This window comes from Nestor notabilis, unplaced genomic scaffold (assembly GCF_000696875.1).
Source record: "Nestor notabilis isolate BGI_N333 unplaced genomic scaffold, ASM69687v1 scaffold5705, whole genome shotgun sequence".
NCBI classification, from domain to species: Eukaryota; Metazoa; Chordata; class Aves; order Psittaciformes; family Psittacidae; genus Nestor; species Nestor notabilis.
The window spans coordinates 91,425-108,703 of NW_009927809.1; the positions used below are offsets into that span (position 1 = coordinate 91,425).

Here is a 17,279-nt window from a genome sequence, read left to right on the forward strand (position 1 = left end):
AAAGCACATTGCCACTGCAGGACCCAGCAAGCACCCACATCTTGCAGGTGGTCTAGTGGGTTTCTCAGGTGTGCAATGGGTTTCACATGAGGAATGATTCAAAGCCCTAGGATGCATCTGCCAGGAGAAATGATACAGAAGCTGCACATTAACAGTGGCCTCTAAATGAGACCAATTATGGTTTATCCATTTTCTCTTGGTTGCTATTATCTCTTCCCACACTAGAACGAGGGAAACTAAAATGAAAACATCCATTGACATGTTTAGAGCAAAAGACAAGACACAGCTTCACTAAACCCTGCAGGCAGACATGTCCTTGCCACAGGACAGCACCGTTCAACCCCTGCCTTGAACCACGATAAACTTTTCCATATTCATAAACTGCCAGAAGGACAGCACGTGCAGGACAGTAGAACACCACAATCCACCTCCAGCTTGAAGCCATCAAGAGTGTGAGGTTCATGCTCATGTTCTTTATGTGAGAGGTTTTTACCTGTCCCCGTTGGCTGGGGTACCCACCCGGGGCCTGGATCAGACCAGCACAGCTCTTGTTCTCCAGCACAGCCCAGTTCCCTGCCCAGACAGCTTTCAATCACTGCCATGTCACTCACCACATCTCACTCACTCTACTCTTGGCAGGGGCAGCACCAGGATTAATGTAAGGGATAAACCTCTCCAGAGGCTGAGCTTCCCCCAAGACCGCTGTGCGTCTGCATCCGACACCACTCTCTCTAAGCCACTTCTGCCACAAACTCTTCCTAAACACACCGACAGTTCACGTTCCCAGTAACTTTCACTACCAGTTCCTTTCCACCCACTAATTTACTTTCAGTTAACTTCACTACCACACACTTTTCATGCTGCTTTTCTACCCACATTTCTTTTTCTTCCCCTAGGTATGACACTGTGTTGGCCTGCTCCCAAGTCCTCTGATGTTGAAGCTGTTTTAGCTAAAAACTACACACTTCATTCATAACAAAACCACTTTGTTCTTTGGAGCATCCAAAACTGTTATTAATAACTCAATCCTGTGATTTACCGTGATTTAATACTTACTAAACCACATCTCTTTTCTTGCATCAAAGAAAGATTTAGGATCCTGAATTTGCACAGGCTTTGGAAACATGTCAAAGAAGAGACAAATATAGAACTGTACAAGAACACTTTTATTTTTGCACAATTTCACAATAAATGAACAATCTACACAGAAAATTATTCTCTCCTGAGCAGTGGAATCAAGCCAACTTCTCCCCAACTTTACTGCTCATTTTTGGATTTTCACCTCATCAGATGCAATCTCAGGCTGAGAGTTTGGGTGTTAATGGTGTTTTCTCTGCCCTCCCTAACTGGTTGCTGTTAATGAACTGTTAATGAGTTGAGCAGGAGTTGGGCTGAGGCTGCAGCCTGTTCCTCAGCTGACCAGAGCAGCAGTGTCCCTGCCTCCACCCAGCTCTTCCCACATCAATGTTCAGGACTAAATTTAAGTCCTGATTTCTCCCCCCATTTCAGAAGGGCAGGTGAGACCTTACGGTGCTGGGATGTTGGGTAGGTGCAAGATGCAACCCCACACTGCATGCCTGTAAAAGCCTGGGTGCCTCAGGACATCAGCCAGGAGTATATTCAATCTTTGGAATTCATGTAGGGACATGTTCTGCACTTCCCCATCCAAGCGTTTGTTTAGAATAATCCTTGATACATCAGTAAGAAGTATGTCTTGTAATAAATCTGGATCCTTTTCCCTAAAGGACATTTCATCCAACAGCAATGCACTCCAACTGCTGCTGTCTTCCCCATCCAGAGATGGGGAGTCTTTCCCCAACAGAGAAAAAGCAGCACAACCTCAGCAGGACAGAAACCCTTCACAGGCACACAGGACCTCGCAGTCACTCCCGTCTGCTGTCATGCCGGGGAAGGAGAGTGGTTTGTCCTGAGGGAGCTGGCAAACCTGCCTAGCAGGGAGCTGCAGGGGGAGCCTGCACTCACACAGTGGTTTTGGAATATCGCCACACTTGCACTGATGCATGTTTGCTGTCCATGTCCTTACGCTGAGTGCCGGAGCAGGATGGTGCCGTGTCGGGTCCCAGCCTGCAGGTTGCAGCAGCAGGGACGTGAAGAGCTGCAGGAGCATGTTAGGTGGTAACTTCAGAGATCGATTCAGCAGTGTGAGAAGTGATTTCAATTTATTCCTACTACCAATCCATCATAAATTCAATTGCCTGTAAGTGCAGGCTGATATGACCACAATAACTCTCAGGTTAGAGACATGCAGGCAAATACAAATGGGGCTGAACCATATTCACAGACTGCAGGCTTCCCGTTTCCTTCTTTTTAAACACCTTTTAGGTGGTTTGATTTTAGGCTGTGGCCATATGATATGCCCCTGATGTAAACGCCTGAGGATCAATCATAGATAATAAAAAAGCTGCATATTTAAATACAAGGGAGTATCTGGATATCCCAGATGGATGCTACGAGCAACAGCTTAACCTGGTTAATACAGGCCATGACAAAATGGTTCTGATAAAATGAATGGTTATTGCTAACTTGAAAAATATTAATGACAGTGACATGCACTGTGACTTACAGACACTTGAGATCCAATGCTAAACTAAGCCCTAAGGAAGGCTTGGCAGTCTTTGGCAAGTCCTCAGCAGATACTTGGTTGCCCTTAAAAATCCATCTCCCTCTCCTCCGTGCCAGGACAGTCAAAAGCAGCCCAAGACTCAGCCAGCTTCACTTGCCAGATGTCTCAGAGCAAACGCATTGTAAGCATGGAGCATTTATTCACTGGGCTGTAGTCAGCAGTGGAGTGACTTTTACCTCTGCAGAGCCTCTGACCTTGCTTTTAAGTCCAATGTGAAATGAATTCCAAAGTACCTGATCCTCACGGTGTGGATTCAGGATTCAACACCACTTCCAAAAAACTACCTTTAAGCACAGTTTTCCTGAGAGCTGATGTTGACAGGGAAGACAAAAATCAAGACTACTGACCTTGAGTATCTGCTACAATAGATTCGGGTGTCTCTCTGCAATTACCCGCTGCTACACACCACAAGTTTGCCCCAAGATGTACAGATCTCTACCCCCAGCATTCCCTGTGTGATCCCTCCTGATCTGATCACATAAAACAAACGTCCCGAGATGGCTGGGTACAGAAATGGTTATTTTTAAATAAAGGGAATTGTAAAACAACTTAAAGCTGCTTCTTACACGCCCGATCTCGCCCCTCAGCCTGATGCCACTGTGATGGCTGCGATGGGGCACAGCACGAAACGCTCTGACAGGATTTGGAGTACACACCAGGACACATCCTTAAAACCTGCTTAGTCAAAGAACAGCGCTCCTAAGCAGCAGCGTCATTTGAGCACTGTTCCTTCTTTGTAACCTCTATTTTAAGAGCTCTTTAAAGTTTCAGGCTCTGCATCTCCTTATTTCTTAAATATAAACTTAGATACTACCTGGAGCCCAGTTTAGGCTGCAGAACCTCAAACTGGTTGTCTTTCTCTGCTGGTCAAAGCTCCTCATATTCCCCAGGAGGAACAAATGTGCTGTATTCATGTGAGGACAAGAAGTTCATCTTCTTAATGCTAAGTAATTATTTAGTAATTTCAGGTTTTCCTCTGGCTGCAGAGTAATTGTTTAATGAAGCAATGTGCAGATTAACAGAGAGCCTAATGAGTCAGGAGAAGGAAAAACCATTTAGAGGTTTAGGCTTTGTTAGGATCCCTATGAAAGGAGTCAAACCCAAAGTATTTCAGGCCTCCCTCACTTTGCCTTAGGGATAAGCAGGAATATATATAAAAATGTAAATAGTTTTCTTTGTTACTGTTCTAAGTCTTGCACAAAATTAATGCCTACTCGGAAAGAAGCTTCAGTTGTCTAATGCAGAATCATTTGCAGGTCCAAGTTTGCAGTGATTGAATCCCAGTGGATATCCAGTGCTGTTCACTGGGTAAAGTGCACCCGGGTCTAGGCAAGTGGCTCAGGGAAGGCTCCTCCCTGTCTCCCATCGCCAGGATTCACAGCTCCCATGAACACAAAGACAAGGGATTTCTAAATAGGTCACACAGAGGCTGGGTGGTAATTACAGAAAAACGTTAATCAGATTGGAGCCCGCAGAGCTGCTTATCTCTTGCAAGAAGCCTTTCTAATATCAGGTCTTTCTGCCCATCTCAGGACAAACTGCCACGAAGAGCACAATGGTCATACGGAAATACCCTGGAATACACAAATCTTGCTGGTTGCCAATTCTGGCCTCATTTTGTTGATAAAATACAAAACAAAACAGAGAGGAAACAGAAAACGTGAATGGATCTTATTGTCAGAAGGCTGTGGAAAGCAAAGCAAGAGCAAGCATGGTCACTGAAAGGCTGTTGTCTTTACAGCTTCTGAACACGCTTCTCCACATCAGCCCATGCCTGTGTCTGTTCTTGTGCCTCAGTTTTCCATGAGAATCTCAGAGAAATCAGTATAAACTATGTTATTGCTGAAATTTCACCACTTCCACTTCATTTTTAGTGCTTTGTTAAAGACTTATATTTTTTTCCACTATCAAAGAATCAAAACACATTCTACCCAGACCAAGCCCCAGAACTGCAGCAGGCAGCTTCCCACTTGCACAGCGTACTCCCAAATCCTTTAGTTATCACTGCTCTAGGACAGCTCTATGTACATGTGGTACAGCTACTCCCATGCAAAGCAGTCACTTCAGCAGCACCTACTGCTACAATTCAGGCTACAAAATCCCAGGGAACCATGCAGTGGTTTCAGATGCTAAAATCTTTACAGTTGTTCATTGTGACTTCCCCTCGGTGCTCAGTGCCCTGGTAACAGAAGAAAATAGGTGGCCCAGTTCAGATTTTTCAGCCCAAAAGAACTGAAAGTAGCTCTTTCATAGTGGTTTAAACCAAACCCTGGTCTTGTGTCCTCCCTGCCATGCTGTGCTGTGGAGAAGCAGATGGCCAGGATGCAGAGTGCTCTCGGAGAACTACAAGTCAGATACTGCTTAATTTGCCCTCATTTTCTCCATAATCACAAGACACAAAAAAGTAGCTTTCAGCATCCACCACACTGACAACTTGTTCTTTCCTGGCTAAACCACCAGTTCTTCTAAAGGGACATTTTGTAACAACAGCACAGAGTTACAGTCACACCTAGAAGGATAGCAGGACAACCTCTCAGGTAGAATGAGAACACGAATGAGTGGTTTCACAATTGTACTTGTTGACCCCTCTTCTACAACAGACTTTTCTTTCCCCTCTGGAAAAACTGCTGGTTTCTGCTGAAGACAGTTGATCGTTAACAAGACAGCAAAGGATTGATATGGCAGAAATTCTGCAGAGCCTCAAAGAGCTGCCAAAATCAAGAGGCTGACAGGAACTCAGGAACAACACCACCGTCCTCTTAGGAAAACCTGCTTCTGTTAACCAAGGTCACAGTGTCTTTTTGAATTCCTCCTCTTCTTTTCTTGTTACTGTTACATGTTCCCACATCTGCAGAGTAGGGAGACCAAGCACCAGTTTTTCCATTTTACATTTTCCCCTTTGGAATTCTACAGTATCTTTTGCCAGAGCAATTAGTATTTGCTGTTGTTTTAAAAGGAAAAACCCTACAGAAATGAAGGCAAAGGATGACTCACAGAGAGACCAATAATTAGGCCATGTGTTCAATTAGTTTTCCTGCTTAACTAGTCACTCTTTAGGAAATGCTCAACCTTTGATGTGCAGCAGCAACTTACCAATTCATTAGGCAGAAAGAAGCAATGCAAAGAAGGAAACCTCAGGAACTGTATCAAAGCCAAGATATCTAATGAGGGAAACAACAGCATCAACAACAAAAAACAGGCACAAAAAAAGTGGAGGCTTCAAATTATCTGTTTCAAGTATCTTGGCTGCACTTCCTTTGAAATTAAAACTGTTGGGAAGCAGACGAGAGAAAGAGGAAGCCTTGTTTGATCAGAAAAGCATCACTGTTTCCTTGAAGGCTTGCCACAAAGAATACAATCTATCTGTATTGTAGGAGATACCTCCTCATAGACCATCCCTCATGGGCGGATGGAAGCTGCAGGAGGCAGCACTCCATGTACTATACTGGATTAGAGAAAAATAGGAAAACCCTTTCTTTAAAACCTGCATAGTTAAGCACAATGGGGGACACACACTGCTGGGAGTCTCAGCCTGGCACTGACACCTTGGGAGAATCAGCCATAGTTCTATGCCTATTAATGCCCCACAGAGAAGGAGCAGCCATGCCTGCCTGGGGTGAGTACCAAGGTTCTCAGTTCCCTTAGGCCCACTCCAATAAGGGATTGCTGCAGTTACTCCTCCTTGGTTATGTCACCTCTTTGAGCTGAGTGAAAAAATGGGTACGACCACGTACATTAAATGGGCTGGAAAGACCTTACACATGCCTTGATCTGCCAGTCCAGATGTGTTACTGCCTGTCTCTCAGTAAGGGGCACTAATGTAAGTAACAGAGCATCCAAAAGAGAACAGTGTAATGACAGAAGCAAAACTGCTGCATGACAGTGTCCACATTAACAGCCTGTCCTCAGTGACTGGAGATGTTGTGGATGCAGGAGCTCACAAATCCCAGTATCTGCCTTCCAGCCACCCTTCCCAAAGGCTTTTAAAAGCTTATTTGATCTTGCCTTATAGATTTGTCCAGCTCTTCCCCTATCTGGGATTTTCATCCCCCTTCATAGGTCATAGCTCTCCTTCACTCCAGGGGTGTCTGCTCAGGTGGAGCTACAATGAAATACAACTAATTCCATCAATCAAAACAGTGCAGGTGACTGTCTTAGCAAAAAAGGAGGAAGCAGGAGGAGAACAAGGGAGACAGCAAGGAGTTAAACTTGAATTAGAAAAATCAATACTGCAATTGGTGTTGTTTTATTTAGGCAAGTGACTATAAGGGGAAAAACGTTCTTCAGGGTGGCTCATTGAGTGAGATGAGAGAATTCCCTGGTCAGTTTAGAGTTAAAGAAAGAAACTGGTCAAAAGCCACAGACAACAGAAAGAAAAAATAATCTATAATTTCATGCAAATTTAATCAGCATATGCTCGAGAGCACCTCATACCACATCCTGAATTATGTAACCTGTGCATCATGCAACCTACAGTTCTGCCTCTGGCTACACAGCCCCATTCTCAAAGGCAAACACACAGCAATGGAAATGAAGGAAACTTTATTGCCTGGGGAAGGCCAGAAGCCAAGTGATGAGGTGTCCATTACCAGAGAGGGGAGGGGAAAAAAGGGAAAGCCTGGCACCCTTCTAAGGTAGATAGTAATCAGCAAGCAGCCTCACCTCACAGCATCACGTACAATGCTGCACACAATGATCCTTTTACACAGGGTAACTGGTGCTCCCTGTGCTGCAGCTCCGCTCAGAGAACTCCAGCCAAGAGGATGCAGAAAGCCACGCTCCCAAGTGGTCCACATGGAAAGGTGACTGTGCAGAGAGCAGCAGCACCACCTCCACCCCTCCACTCACCCCTCTGCTCCAGCTCTGCAGAGCGCTGCAGCAGAGAGTACAGGTCCCAGCCCTGCTGGTAAATGGGTGTAAAGTGGGACTTCAGTAAGAGTAACTTCAGCTCATAAAATCCCCGCTAGCAACTGCATCTCCATAAAGCATCCACTGCAGCAGCACTTGGAATTCACAGTCTATTATTCCTGTTTCAAACAAAGTCTGCTGACTTTTAAACTAAGGAAAGTTCCTGCCTTTTGACTGGCACAATGTGCAATGCTGCCAAGAAAACTGAATTTGCATCCAGACAAGGGGGAAAATGGTTGCTACTTACTGCCAGCACCAGCAAACTACTGCTCTCCCTGGTCACCCGCACTGCACCTAACACGGGCACTGCTCTGCACAGGGTAATAAATGAAGCTCAGCAGCAGAGAAATACCATTTCAACCGATTGATTCTTATCCAAATATTTGAAATCCAGAGCACATGAGGAATCTCCAATGGACATTTAAAGTGGTTTATTTTGGGCAATTAAAGTGATGTAAGGTGCAGTCTGCTAAAGGCTCTCCTTGTCCCTACTCTCCCAGGATGCCCCCCAAGGCCAGGAGAGAGTCCTAGGGAAGGTTATTCCCCTCCATCAGGCCGCACCTGGGGAGGGAAGGGCATCCTGGCCTCTTCTCTTTCACTACCTTTCCTCCTCTCATCCTTAGCTGCCCCAGCAACCCCTTTTATCTCACATAACCGAGCCTGCTTTCCAGATTACTCTCAGGGTTAACCCCTTCCATGCCCAGTGAAATCAAACCCCATGACCCAAGGTAACACTAGGCAAGAACTGTCTTGTTTTTCTTTCCACTTTCTCCCTAGCATCCAAATTCTCTTCACATTGAATTCCAAGAACTCTTACTTGTTCCGTAAATTCTTGATGAAGACACATAAAGGCAACAGCTTTGTCATCTCCCCTCTTCCTCCAGTGAAATTTTCTTCTGAGAATTGCAATGAAATGACTGGATATTGTTTAACTGCAGCATTTTGCAGATGAAACAATGGCTGGAGTGGTTTTTACTCCCGCAGCACACAAATTTATGTTGCTACACAGCAATAAAGCAAAGCCTTAAATTTAATCAGGACAAATACTTCAGGCAATGGCAAGCTGATAGATTATTTAGAAAGGGACTCGATAAGAGCTGGAAGGAAATATGCCTCAGCCTGGAGCCTCCAGAAACAAAGACTTTTCACGCTTAGCCCTTGTCAAGCTTTTTCATCTAAGCTGTTTGTATTTAGCGCATTTGAACAACCTCCAACAGTTATAAGCAGACAAGGGCTGCACTGGAAGGGGTGTCACAGGACTCCACACAGCGTTTACTGCTGACATCACCCTCTGAGCAGGGGTTCCCTCTACTTGTGCACTCACAATCAGCCACTGAGGAGGTGTTTCCTAGTGCAGGACCCTGCTGACAGTCCAGAAACATCAGCTACATCATGATTTGGTCTCTCTTGCAGAGTGCCTGGTTTTCCCCAAATTGTCCTCCTTCCATCAATTCTCCAACCATTCCAAACCACTGAGAAACAGACAAAACTAGATGTATTAGTATTTATATGAAAGGTCTAGGAAATTCAATAATGTTCCTATTGTTTTACTGCAGATGGCACATCAGCTCTTTATTACTGCAGGAGACTCGAGGGCCCTGTAGAGTGCAATAAACGAGCGCGTGTTCTGCTTTGCAATGCTCCACAGGGCTCTGATTTACTGGCCAGAACCCGGCACCTTCCACACAAGCAGCTGAGCTCAGTGATTGCCTCGTGCTCCCTGTAAACCCTTCACAGTGAGGTGAGGTGGGCCCACACAGGGCCCCACTGCTCCCTGGCGCCCACCCTCATCCTCAGTCGTACAGGCTCCGTTCTCAAAGAGCAGAGAAAAAGGTTTGTTTTCACCTTTGCATCAAGATGGTTTCCTCTCCTTTGGATTTTAGTCACTATTTGAGTTTTCTGCCCAATTCCTGGGCTGCAAGAGACAGTTTAAAAAAAAACAAAAGTCAAAGTACCAAGATGAAAACCAGGGAAATCACAAAAGGAAAGTCTTGTCTCAAATATACACCATCTGTGCTCCAAGACAAGTCCTTATGAAAATACATTTACAAAACACTTCAGGAAAAAGCATTCCCACACACAGTTACCCATGGATTTAGTAATGTGGGCAACTCCTCACTAAACCCAGTAAGTCCCCTTCAGGACATTAGGCTTTTACTGAATGATAAACCCAGCTCCAGTCAGTCAGCCCTGAATAAGGGAGCAGGGAAATGCCACACAAAGAGCTAAAGAACCAGCACAAACTGCCTTTACATTCAAATTGTTCTCAATAGAATATTATTTCCATCAAGTTTGAATTAGGAAGTAGAGGAGGGACCTGGAATGCACCCAACATTGTTCACCCACAGCCTCTAACACCACACATGCCCACAAGCCTTTTCCTGGTGACAAACACCCTCAGACCCGAGGTGGGGGCAATCTCTCTGCATTGATTTTATAAATGACAAACAAGTAAATGGCTGGAACTCATCTCTGTTTAAACAGAAGGACTGATTACAAATACCTAAGGGCACAGCTAACACAGGGGCCTTCTCCTTCCACGCATCCTACAGAGAGGACAGGAAAGTACCAGGAACTTTCCCAATTACAGCCCATACTCTTACACTAATACAAACAGACGTTACAGAGACACTCAGTAGATTATTTATACATTAAATAGTGAGTAATGTTAGAAACAGAAAGTACAGCCCTGGTGCTGACAAAACCCACACATCATTACTGAAAACAATCTAAAAGGAAGAGGAGAAACCATGTCTCCTTAAGAAAATGAAGATCACATCAGTGTGCACACCACATCATAAGGGAAAATACAAATTAAAGCCCACCTGCAGGAAGGTTCATTCAGTGAAGTTACTATTTCTGCTCTGCTTACACATTACATGCTTATAATGAGAAATTTATGGCTTAGTAGTCAATAGTCCAGGCACTTTGAAGAGGAATATTCTGACCCAAACTGCCTAGAGCATACAGACAACGACATGAACATGCTGGGGAACGTTAACAGAGAAGAGGATTCTACAGCTCAGGTTTTGAATCTATTTGGAAAATGCTGCAGACTTCAAACATCATTCTTTAGATCTTCCTGTAGTTTATTTACTGAGACACATGAAACCGAACATTGCAAGATGCAGAAACAAAACACTTCCCTGGTGTGAAAGGTGAGATGTTACCAGAGAGGAAATCATGAGTCAGTTGCTTGAGTGCTGCTTTAACTCCTGCTCTGATTCATAAAGCGCTGCTACTATCCCAAACATTCGTTTTCACAAACATCTACACACACTGTACTTTAGGTAGAACTGTCAGTTACAAGCTCTGAAATCATGTTTCAAAACAAACCCAAAAGCCTTCCTCAGCTACTAACTGCACGACATCCACAATAAAGTCAGAGGAAGCTCAATTTAAAAGAATCACTGTAGAACTTTAAACAACTCCCCCAGATGTGATCAAAGAGAGTGTGAGCCAAGAGAAGCATCAGCTGAAAAGCCACCGAATTCAACAGTTGCAAGAGTTCATTCACACTGATGGAGGAACCAATGCTGCAGGACCACACTGCCACATAACAGACACGTGTCTTTGAGCTCAGTCTGTGCAGAGGGGAAGCCCAATGAGTACTTACTCTTGGCTGCCAGTTCTCATACTGCTTCTGTAGATTTGCACCAATGGTTTCCAGAGCTTTCTGAGGACCCATTGACAGAGGATCTAGGAAAGAGAATACAAATGAGCATTTCTGACTGCACCTGAATCACGCAGCTTGACAAGAAGCAGAAATCATCTCCAATTCTATGTGCATTTATACCTTTGTGTTTCTGTACAATCCAGATCCACAGCCTGGGAGACCAAAGACTACATGAAAGCATGGACACCACCCCCCTCTGCAGAAGGAAGAAGCCTAAACCTTTCCATCCTGTCCCTCTCCAGTGTTCTGCTTGCAAGAAAGATCATCTCATGATGTTTTAATGCAGGTTCCTTCACACATTCCATTTCAAATTCACAAACACTGCATTCTTCATGGGAAAATGCATCCCCAAATTCTTCACTCCAGTACAAATTAAACACCTTTAAAGACTGTCAAACTTGGAAGATTTCTCTCTCTAAGGTAGTAAATACAATTGTGTTTTGAAAGACAGGAAAGGCATTGCATTTGTTTTTTGCTTAAGGAGAAGAAAGGCTTCTATAGTAAATAATGACAACAATTTAAATTGGTTAAATATTTGATGCTAAATGTATTTTCTTGATGAATGCAGAATCCTGCCTCACTTACTTCCATTGCTGACTGCTCCAGAGAGCACACTCCAGTTAAAGTTCCTGAGAAGTGAACTGTGACTGGGTAATTACCCCCATCCATCCATACCAGCACAGCTTCATCTTGTGTACTTTATTCAAACACTATGGCCCTGTAACTGACACTAGTAACAAGCTTCAAAGAAACCAGAAGCTAATATTTTGCTATTTAGTACAAATAATTCTATTAACAAAATCAGTGAGTTATTCAAGACCAGGCTGGATGGGGCTTGCAGCAACCTGGTCCAGTGGAAGGTGTCTCTAGAGATGACTGCTCAGACCCCAGAAGCCTGCTGTTAGTTAATATGCCATTAGCTACTGCTCAGATTAAAAAGGAAACAGTAAAATAGCATAAACACATCAGATTTCTTGTTTGAGTCCTCCAAAAGGACGAACCTGAACTTCAGAAAATGAAATTTAAGCACTTCATGTGCACTTTGACAGCAGAGGAACGTAGTTTGGAGACCCTGGAGTGCCTCCAGAGCAATTAATGCTATTAACAACACCCTTTGTATAAAAATAACGTTCCCTGGTGCCATTCCAAGAGCCAAACAGTGGAAATAAATTATTTTCCTAAATATAGCTCGTGCAGCAGAGTGATGACGTGAGCCCTCAGCCTCCCGTGCTGAGCACACACGTAAGGCCAGGACACGGTGGGTGCAGTCAGGGCCCGAGGCTCCCCCGGTGCCTTCCCTGCGCCAGGCTGACACCACAGCACAGATGTCAGCTCAGGCTTCATCCTGGAAAAAAACAAACCACTTGAGATACTCTAAGGGTGCATCCGGAAGGTAAAGCACAGTGTTCACACACTGGAGACCTCAGCTCAGCTGGAAACAGCAGCGATGGCACCAAACAGCTGCCACACTTCCCTGCACATCTGGCAAAGGTGTTCCCACTGTCCTCACCTTGAGCTGCTCTGGGGAAGGTTGTACAGGGAAAAAAACTGCAGATTTTTTGCTATCACCTTTGTCAAAAGTTGGCCAGGAATGGAAACAAATACTTGTGTATAGCTACACACTGAACATTTCATTACAAAGCTGCATTCAACATTCTCTTTGCTGATGACAGTCACTAATAACTTTATTTAATGACTCTGCAACGCTCCTCATTCTCTTTGCTCTCTCCTCATGTATCAATGAGAAACTAGAGCTGTTCTCTCCACTGAATAGATGTATTTGTTAGTGCATGCTCATGACTTTTTAACTGCTTTAAAGTCATCAGCATTTTTAGGTTAAAACTAATGAGCTGCCATGATTCATAAGCAGGTACAGCAAGGTTAGAAATGAGATGTTCTGCAAGTTTTTAAGGAAATTCAGTTTGTGCAATGATTAATTTGCTTCTGCAGCATAGTTCAGGATTACAGAGCTCTGCGTGTTACTTCCTGAAGACTGAACATTTTCAATTCCTAGATAAACCCCAAATGTCTCAGAAAGCTTTCTTACACCAGGTATTTCCTTCTAAAATTACTTCAGATAAGTCTTGTCCTGATAATCAGACATGATCTCCAAAACCAAGGCAACTTTTCATTTCTTAACAAAACCCTAGGAATTCAGTCCAACACTGCATCAGAGTAGCAAGCCCAGGTGCTGGAACTGCTGGCAAGACATCATTGGGAATAACTCCAGGACTTCTGAATTCATGAGCCCAATTAAATTAGCCTCAGAGCAGCCACCTCACCATGCGGTAAAGTCCATGCCTTTTACACAAGCTTCTTCCTACACTGTATGAGGCAGGGTAATTGCAAACCTTTGCAGATCACAGCACTCTAAAGATGTAACTGCTCAGAGATTTCCTTAAGTATTTATAAATCTACAACAATTAAAAGCAAGCCAAGCACCTCATCACCAGCTTGTGTTCTCCATACTATCGATTTCAGGACAAAGCAGGAAAGATGAGCCACAGCAGCAGCTACTGCTGGACTCGACTCGCAGGCAGTGAAGTCAGATGCCCCATTTCATTTTGTTCACCCCAGTTTTAAGTCCAGGAAACACACCACTTACACATTCCCATCTGTAACTGACCACAGACTGAGCTGGGGCTTGGAAGTTCTCAGGACTTACCGATCCAACACTCCAGGCGGGCACAGGGAGTTGTTTTCACCACATCAGGAGGGTCCACACCAACGTTTAGGCACAAAACTAAGGCAACACTGACAGTCTTCATCTGCAAAGACAGACAATAAAACCCTTGCTTAGTGTAAAAACAAAATCAATTTCATTTGTGTTGGATTTTTACCACTGCTGTAACTTGAAGGGCTTCAGTGAACCTTTGTTACCTGCTCTTCAACACACACTGTTCCAAACAGGGAATGTCTGGTGCAATTTTTCATGTTTTTAATAGATCAGCACTGAGACTTTGAGTGACTCTTTGTATGATTATTTTCAGAGCCCATTCTTCTTTTCCAAAGCATGGAAATGGGTATCAGCAGACTTCAGCTGCTCACCTTAAAATAGTCATTGTCCAACTGAAACACATTATTAAACCATGAGAATGAGCTATTCAGGGTCCCTGATCAATATTATAATAGAGTATGTCCTTTCTAATATTAAAACTAAAAACATTACAAGGGAAAAACACCCAAGTGAGCAACTACAGTATAACAACACATTCACTCTATTTTTTGTTTATTTTCTTAATCATAGAATCATGGAATGGTTTCTGCTGGAAGGGACCTTAAAGCTCCTCCAGCTCCAACCCTCTGCCCCGGGCAGGGACACCTTCCACTAGAGCAGGTTGCTCCAAGCCCCTGTGTCCAACCTGGCCTTGAACACTGCCAGGGATGGGGCAGCCACAGCTTCTCTGGGCACTCTGTGCCAGCGCCTCAGCACCCTCACAGGGAAGAGCTTCTGCCCAAGAGCTCATCTCAGTCCCCCTCTGGCAGGGTAAAGCCATTCCACTTGTCCTGTCCCTACAGGCCCTTGTCCAAAGCCCCTCTCCAGGTCTCCTGGAGCCCCTTTAGGCACTGGAGCTGCTCTAAAGTCTCCCCTTCAGGAGCCTTCTCTTCTCCAGCTGCCCCAGCCCAGCTCTCTCAGCCTGGCTCCAGAGCAGAGCTGCTCCAGCCCTCGCAGCAGCTCTGGGGCCTCCTCTGGACTCATGGGAGCAGGTAAACGTCCCTCTTGTGCTGAGGGCCCCAGGGCTGGACGCGGGACTGCAGGAGTGGCCTCACAAGAGCAACTGTTATCCTGGATAGCCTCATCCCGCCTTGGCTCCCCTGCCAGGTCCTGCCTCCAGCTGCTGCTTCAGTATCAGGCCCTGGAACTGATGGGCAGCATATTCCCACCACTTGTGGAGGCACACGAGGCACCACAACCCTACAACATCCAAACCCAGCGATGTCTCACCTCCAACCAAACAGCTGCATCAACCAATGACTCAGTGCTATGGCCAGCTTAAAACATTGCTTGAGAATTAATATTTCACATCTTCATGCTCTGTTCTACATTCCCTCATCCTAATACCTAAACCAGAGAAGGAAAACAGAAGAAAGGTGGCCCACGTTGCTTCCATCAGTTCAGCACTCCCTGGCTTGTCAGAAGCAAGGCCACCCACACCTCCACTCCGCAGGGTGCTCACTGCAATACCCAAACTTCACACTTACAGAAGGAGCCAGAGCCACAGAAGTGTGTAATTTATACAGGAATTGAAGCAGAGAGACACTATTCACACCAAGAAGGGAGGACAGGACCAGTGTCTGCTCACTCCCATGTCTATGATGGGGAACCCGGAAAAAATTAGCATGAAACCTGATTAATTATGTTCTTACTAGCAAAACCCTGCAATCATGTGGGAGTTACTCATCCCTGAGCTAACAAGGAGTAAGCAGCACTTCCCAAAATGCATGAAAAGGATGAATAGTTCCGTATTTTTCCCAGTTCATCCCCTACAAAATCTGTATGTTATGAAAGAGGCCTGGTTTTCACAAGTGATCAGAGGTGACTGGGAGGCTCCATCCCTCAGCCACCAGCACTCCCTGCCCTGGGCTCTGGGAACAGCACAGCTCCTGCACCATGGGCTGCTGCAGTGAGTGGCAATGGATGACAACAGTTCCCCTTAGTCTTCAACCTGAAGGAACAGGCTTCCTACCCAGAACAGCAGAAGTCTGGCACCCGATACTTCAGTGCCTTATTCTTCCTCAGCAAGAGCCCCTGGCTTCCTTCCTGCTCCTGTTTCATGTACAGCACCAAGTACTGCACCACCAGACATCATACTGCAATAAATATGTATTACAAAATGTGACTTGAAACCTTTCTGTTCCTTCTGAGAAGCCAGCAAAAGATACACAAATAACTTCACTTAGAAAGCACCACCTTTCAGGTTTATTATTTAGTGACATCTTTTCCTGCCTTCCCTTTCCCAAAACCCATCAAATAGACTTAAAACAGTAAGAGGCACATGGCTCCTGTTGAGGCTTTTGGCTTGTCCCACCTGTGCACCAGGTGAAGGAGAGGAATGAATCCCATTTACAAAACATCTTAAATACCCCTTTACTACATTGACCCCTTATAATGGAAGTGCCAAGTACAGCTATAAAAATATAATAGGAAATAAAAGGAAAAAGGAAAAAAGCTCGCCCAGCCTCCGAAACCCTGAGTGCTGCAGGGTGTTAGAGAGCCCCAACGCTGGCAAACACACACCGAAAACGCAGAAGGAAACAAAGAAAACTACAGGACAAAATAACTTCTTAGAAGTGGAAACACACAAATGATTCCTTCACTAGAAAGGATCCTGCTAAACAGTCTTTTCCTTCTCATTTATTTATTGTTTCCCGTTTGTGGTCTAACACTGACTTGTTCTCAGCATTTCACTAGCAAGGTCTGGCTGTGACTTATGCTCATCTTGATTTTCTATTCCCAACTTTGGTGTTTTAAATAAGCATCTCTCCTTGAGCACAGACAGCAACCTGGTAATGAAAAGTAAGAGGCTAACTAGTCCTAGGGACAAATGGGGTTATTTCCCTGCTCCTACCTCCCCACAACGGGGGTCAAGTATTCTACTGCATGACCAGTTGTGCTACTACAGAAACACATCTTCAGTGGGAGTTACAGCACTTTGATACTCCCCCAACTCCTGCTCAACAGCCACTGATGATGCTGAATCATTACAGACCAAAAACCTGAGCCCAAGGAGCCAAATAAAGCTTTTCACATTCCTGAACTCCTTTGGAACACGCCACCAGAAACTTTGTAGCGTGTTCAAAGCTTCTTAATATGAGAAGTACGGGGACGTTCTCATCCATCATTAAGACAGTGGACATTTTCTTCACTACATTTCAAGAACACATCCATCGGAATGCACGTCACTGCGCTGTTGTTAGAACTGAAAAATGAAGCACAGAATATTTGGCAAGCTTCTAGGAAGCCAATATCCAAAACGCTTTCTCAGCAAAGCCTCAAGATCAAACCCAGATCAAACCCAGGGAAGCTCTAAGTGTGGGCTCCTCTGGAAA

The 17,279-nt window shown here is 44.7% G+C and overlaps 1 protein-coding gene across 2 annotated transcripts in view; it reads right to left on the bottom strand.

Moving 5' to 3' along the window:
- RPTOR (regulatory associated protein of MTOR, complex 1) overlaps nucleotides 1-17,279 on the bottom strand; it is a 114,527-nt gene that overhangs the window by 89,263 nt on the left and 7,985 nt on the right. For both annotated transcript variants that reach the window (XM_010014227.1, XM_010014226.1), the window contains exons 2-3: nucleotides 13,894-13,996; nucleotides 11,169-11,251 (exon numbers count right to left, since the gene is read on the bottom strand). In XM_010014227.1, coding sequence (XP_010012529.1) covers nucleotides 11,169-11,251; nucleotides 13,894-13,996 — 186 coding nt within the window. The remainder of the gene's footprint in view (nucleotides 1-11,168; nucleotides 11,252-13,893; nucleotides 13,997-17,279) is intronic.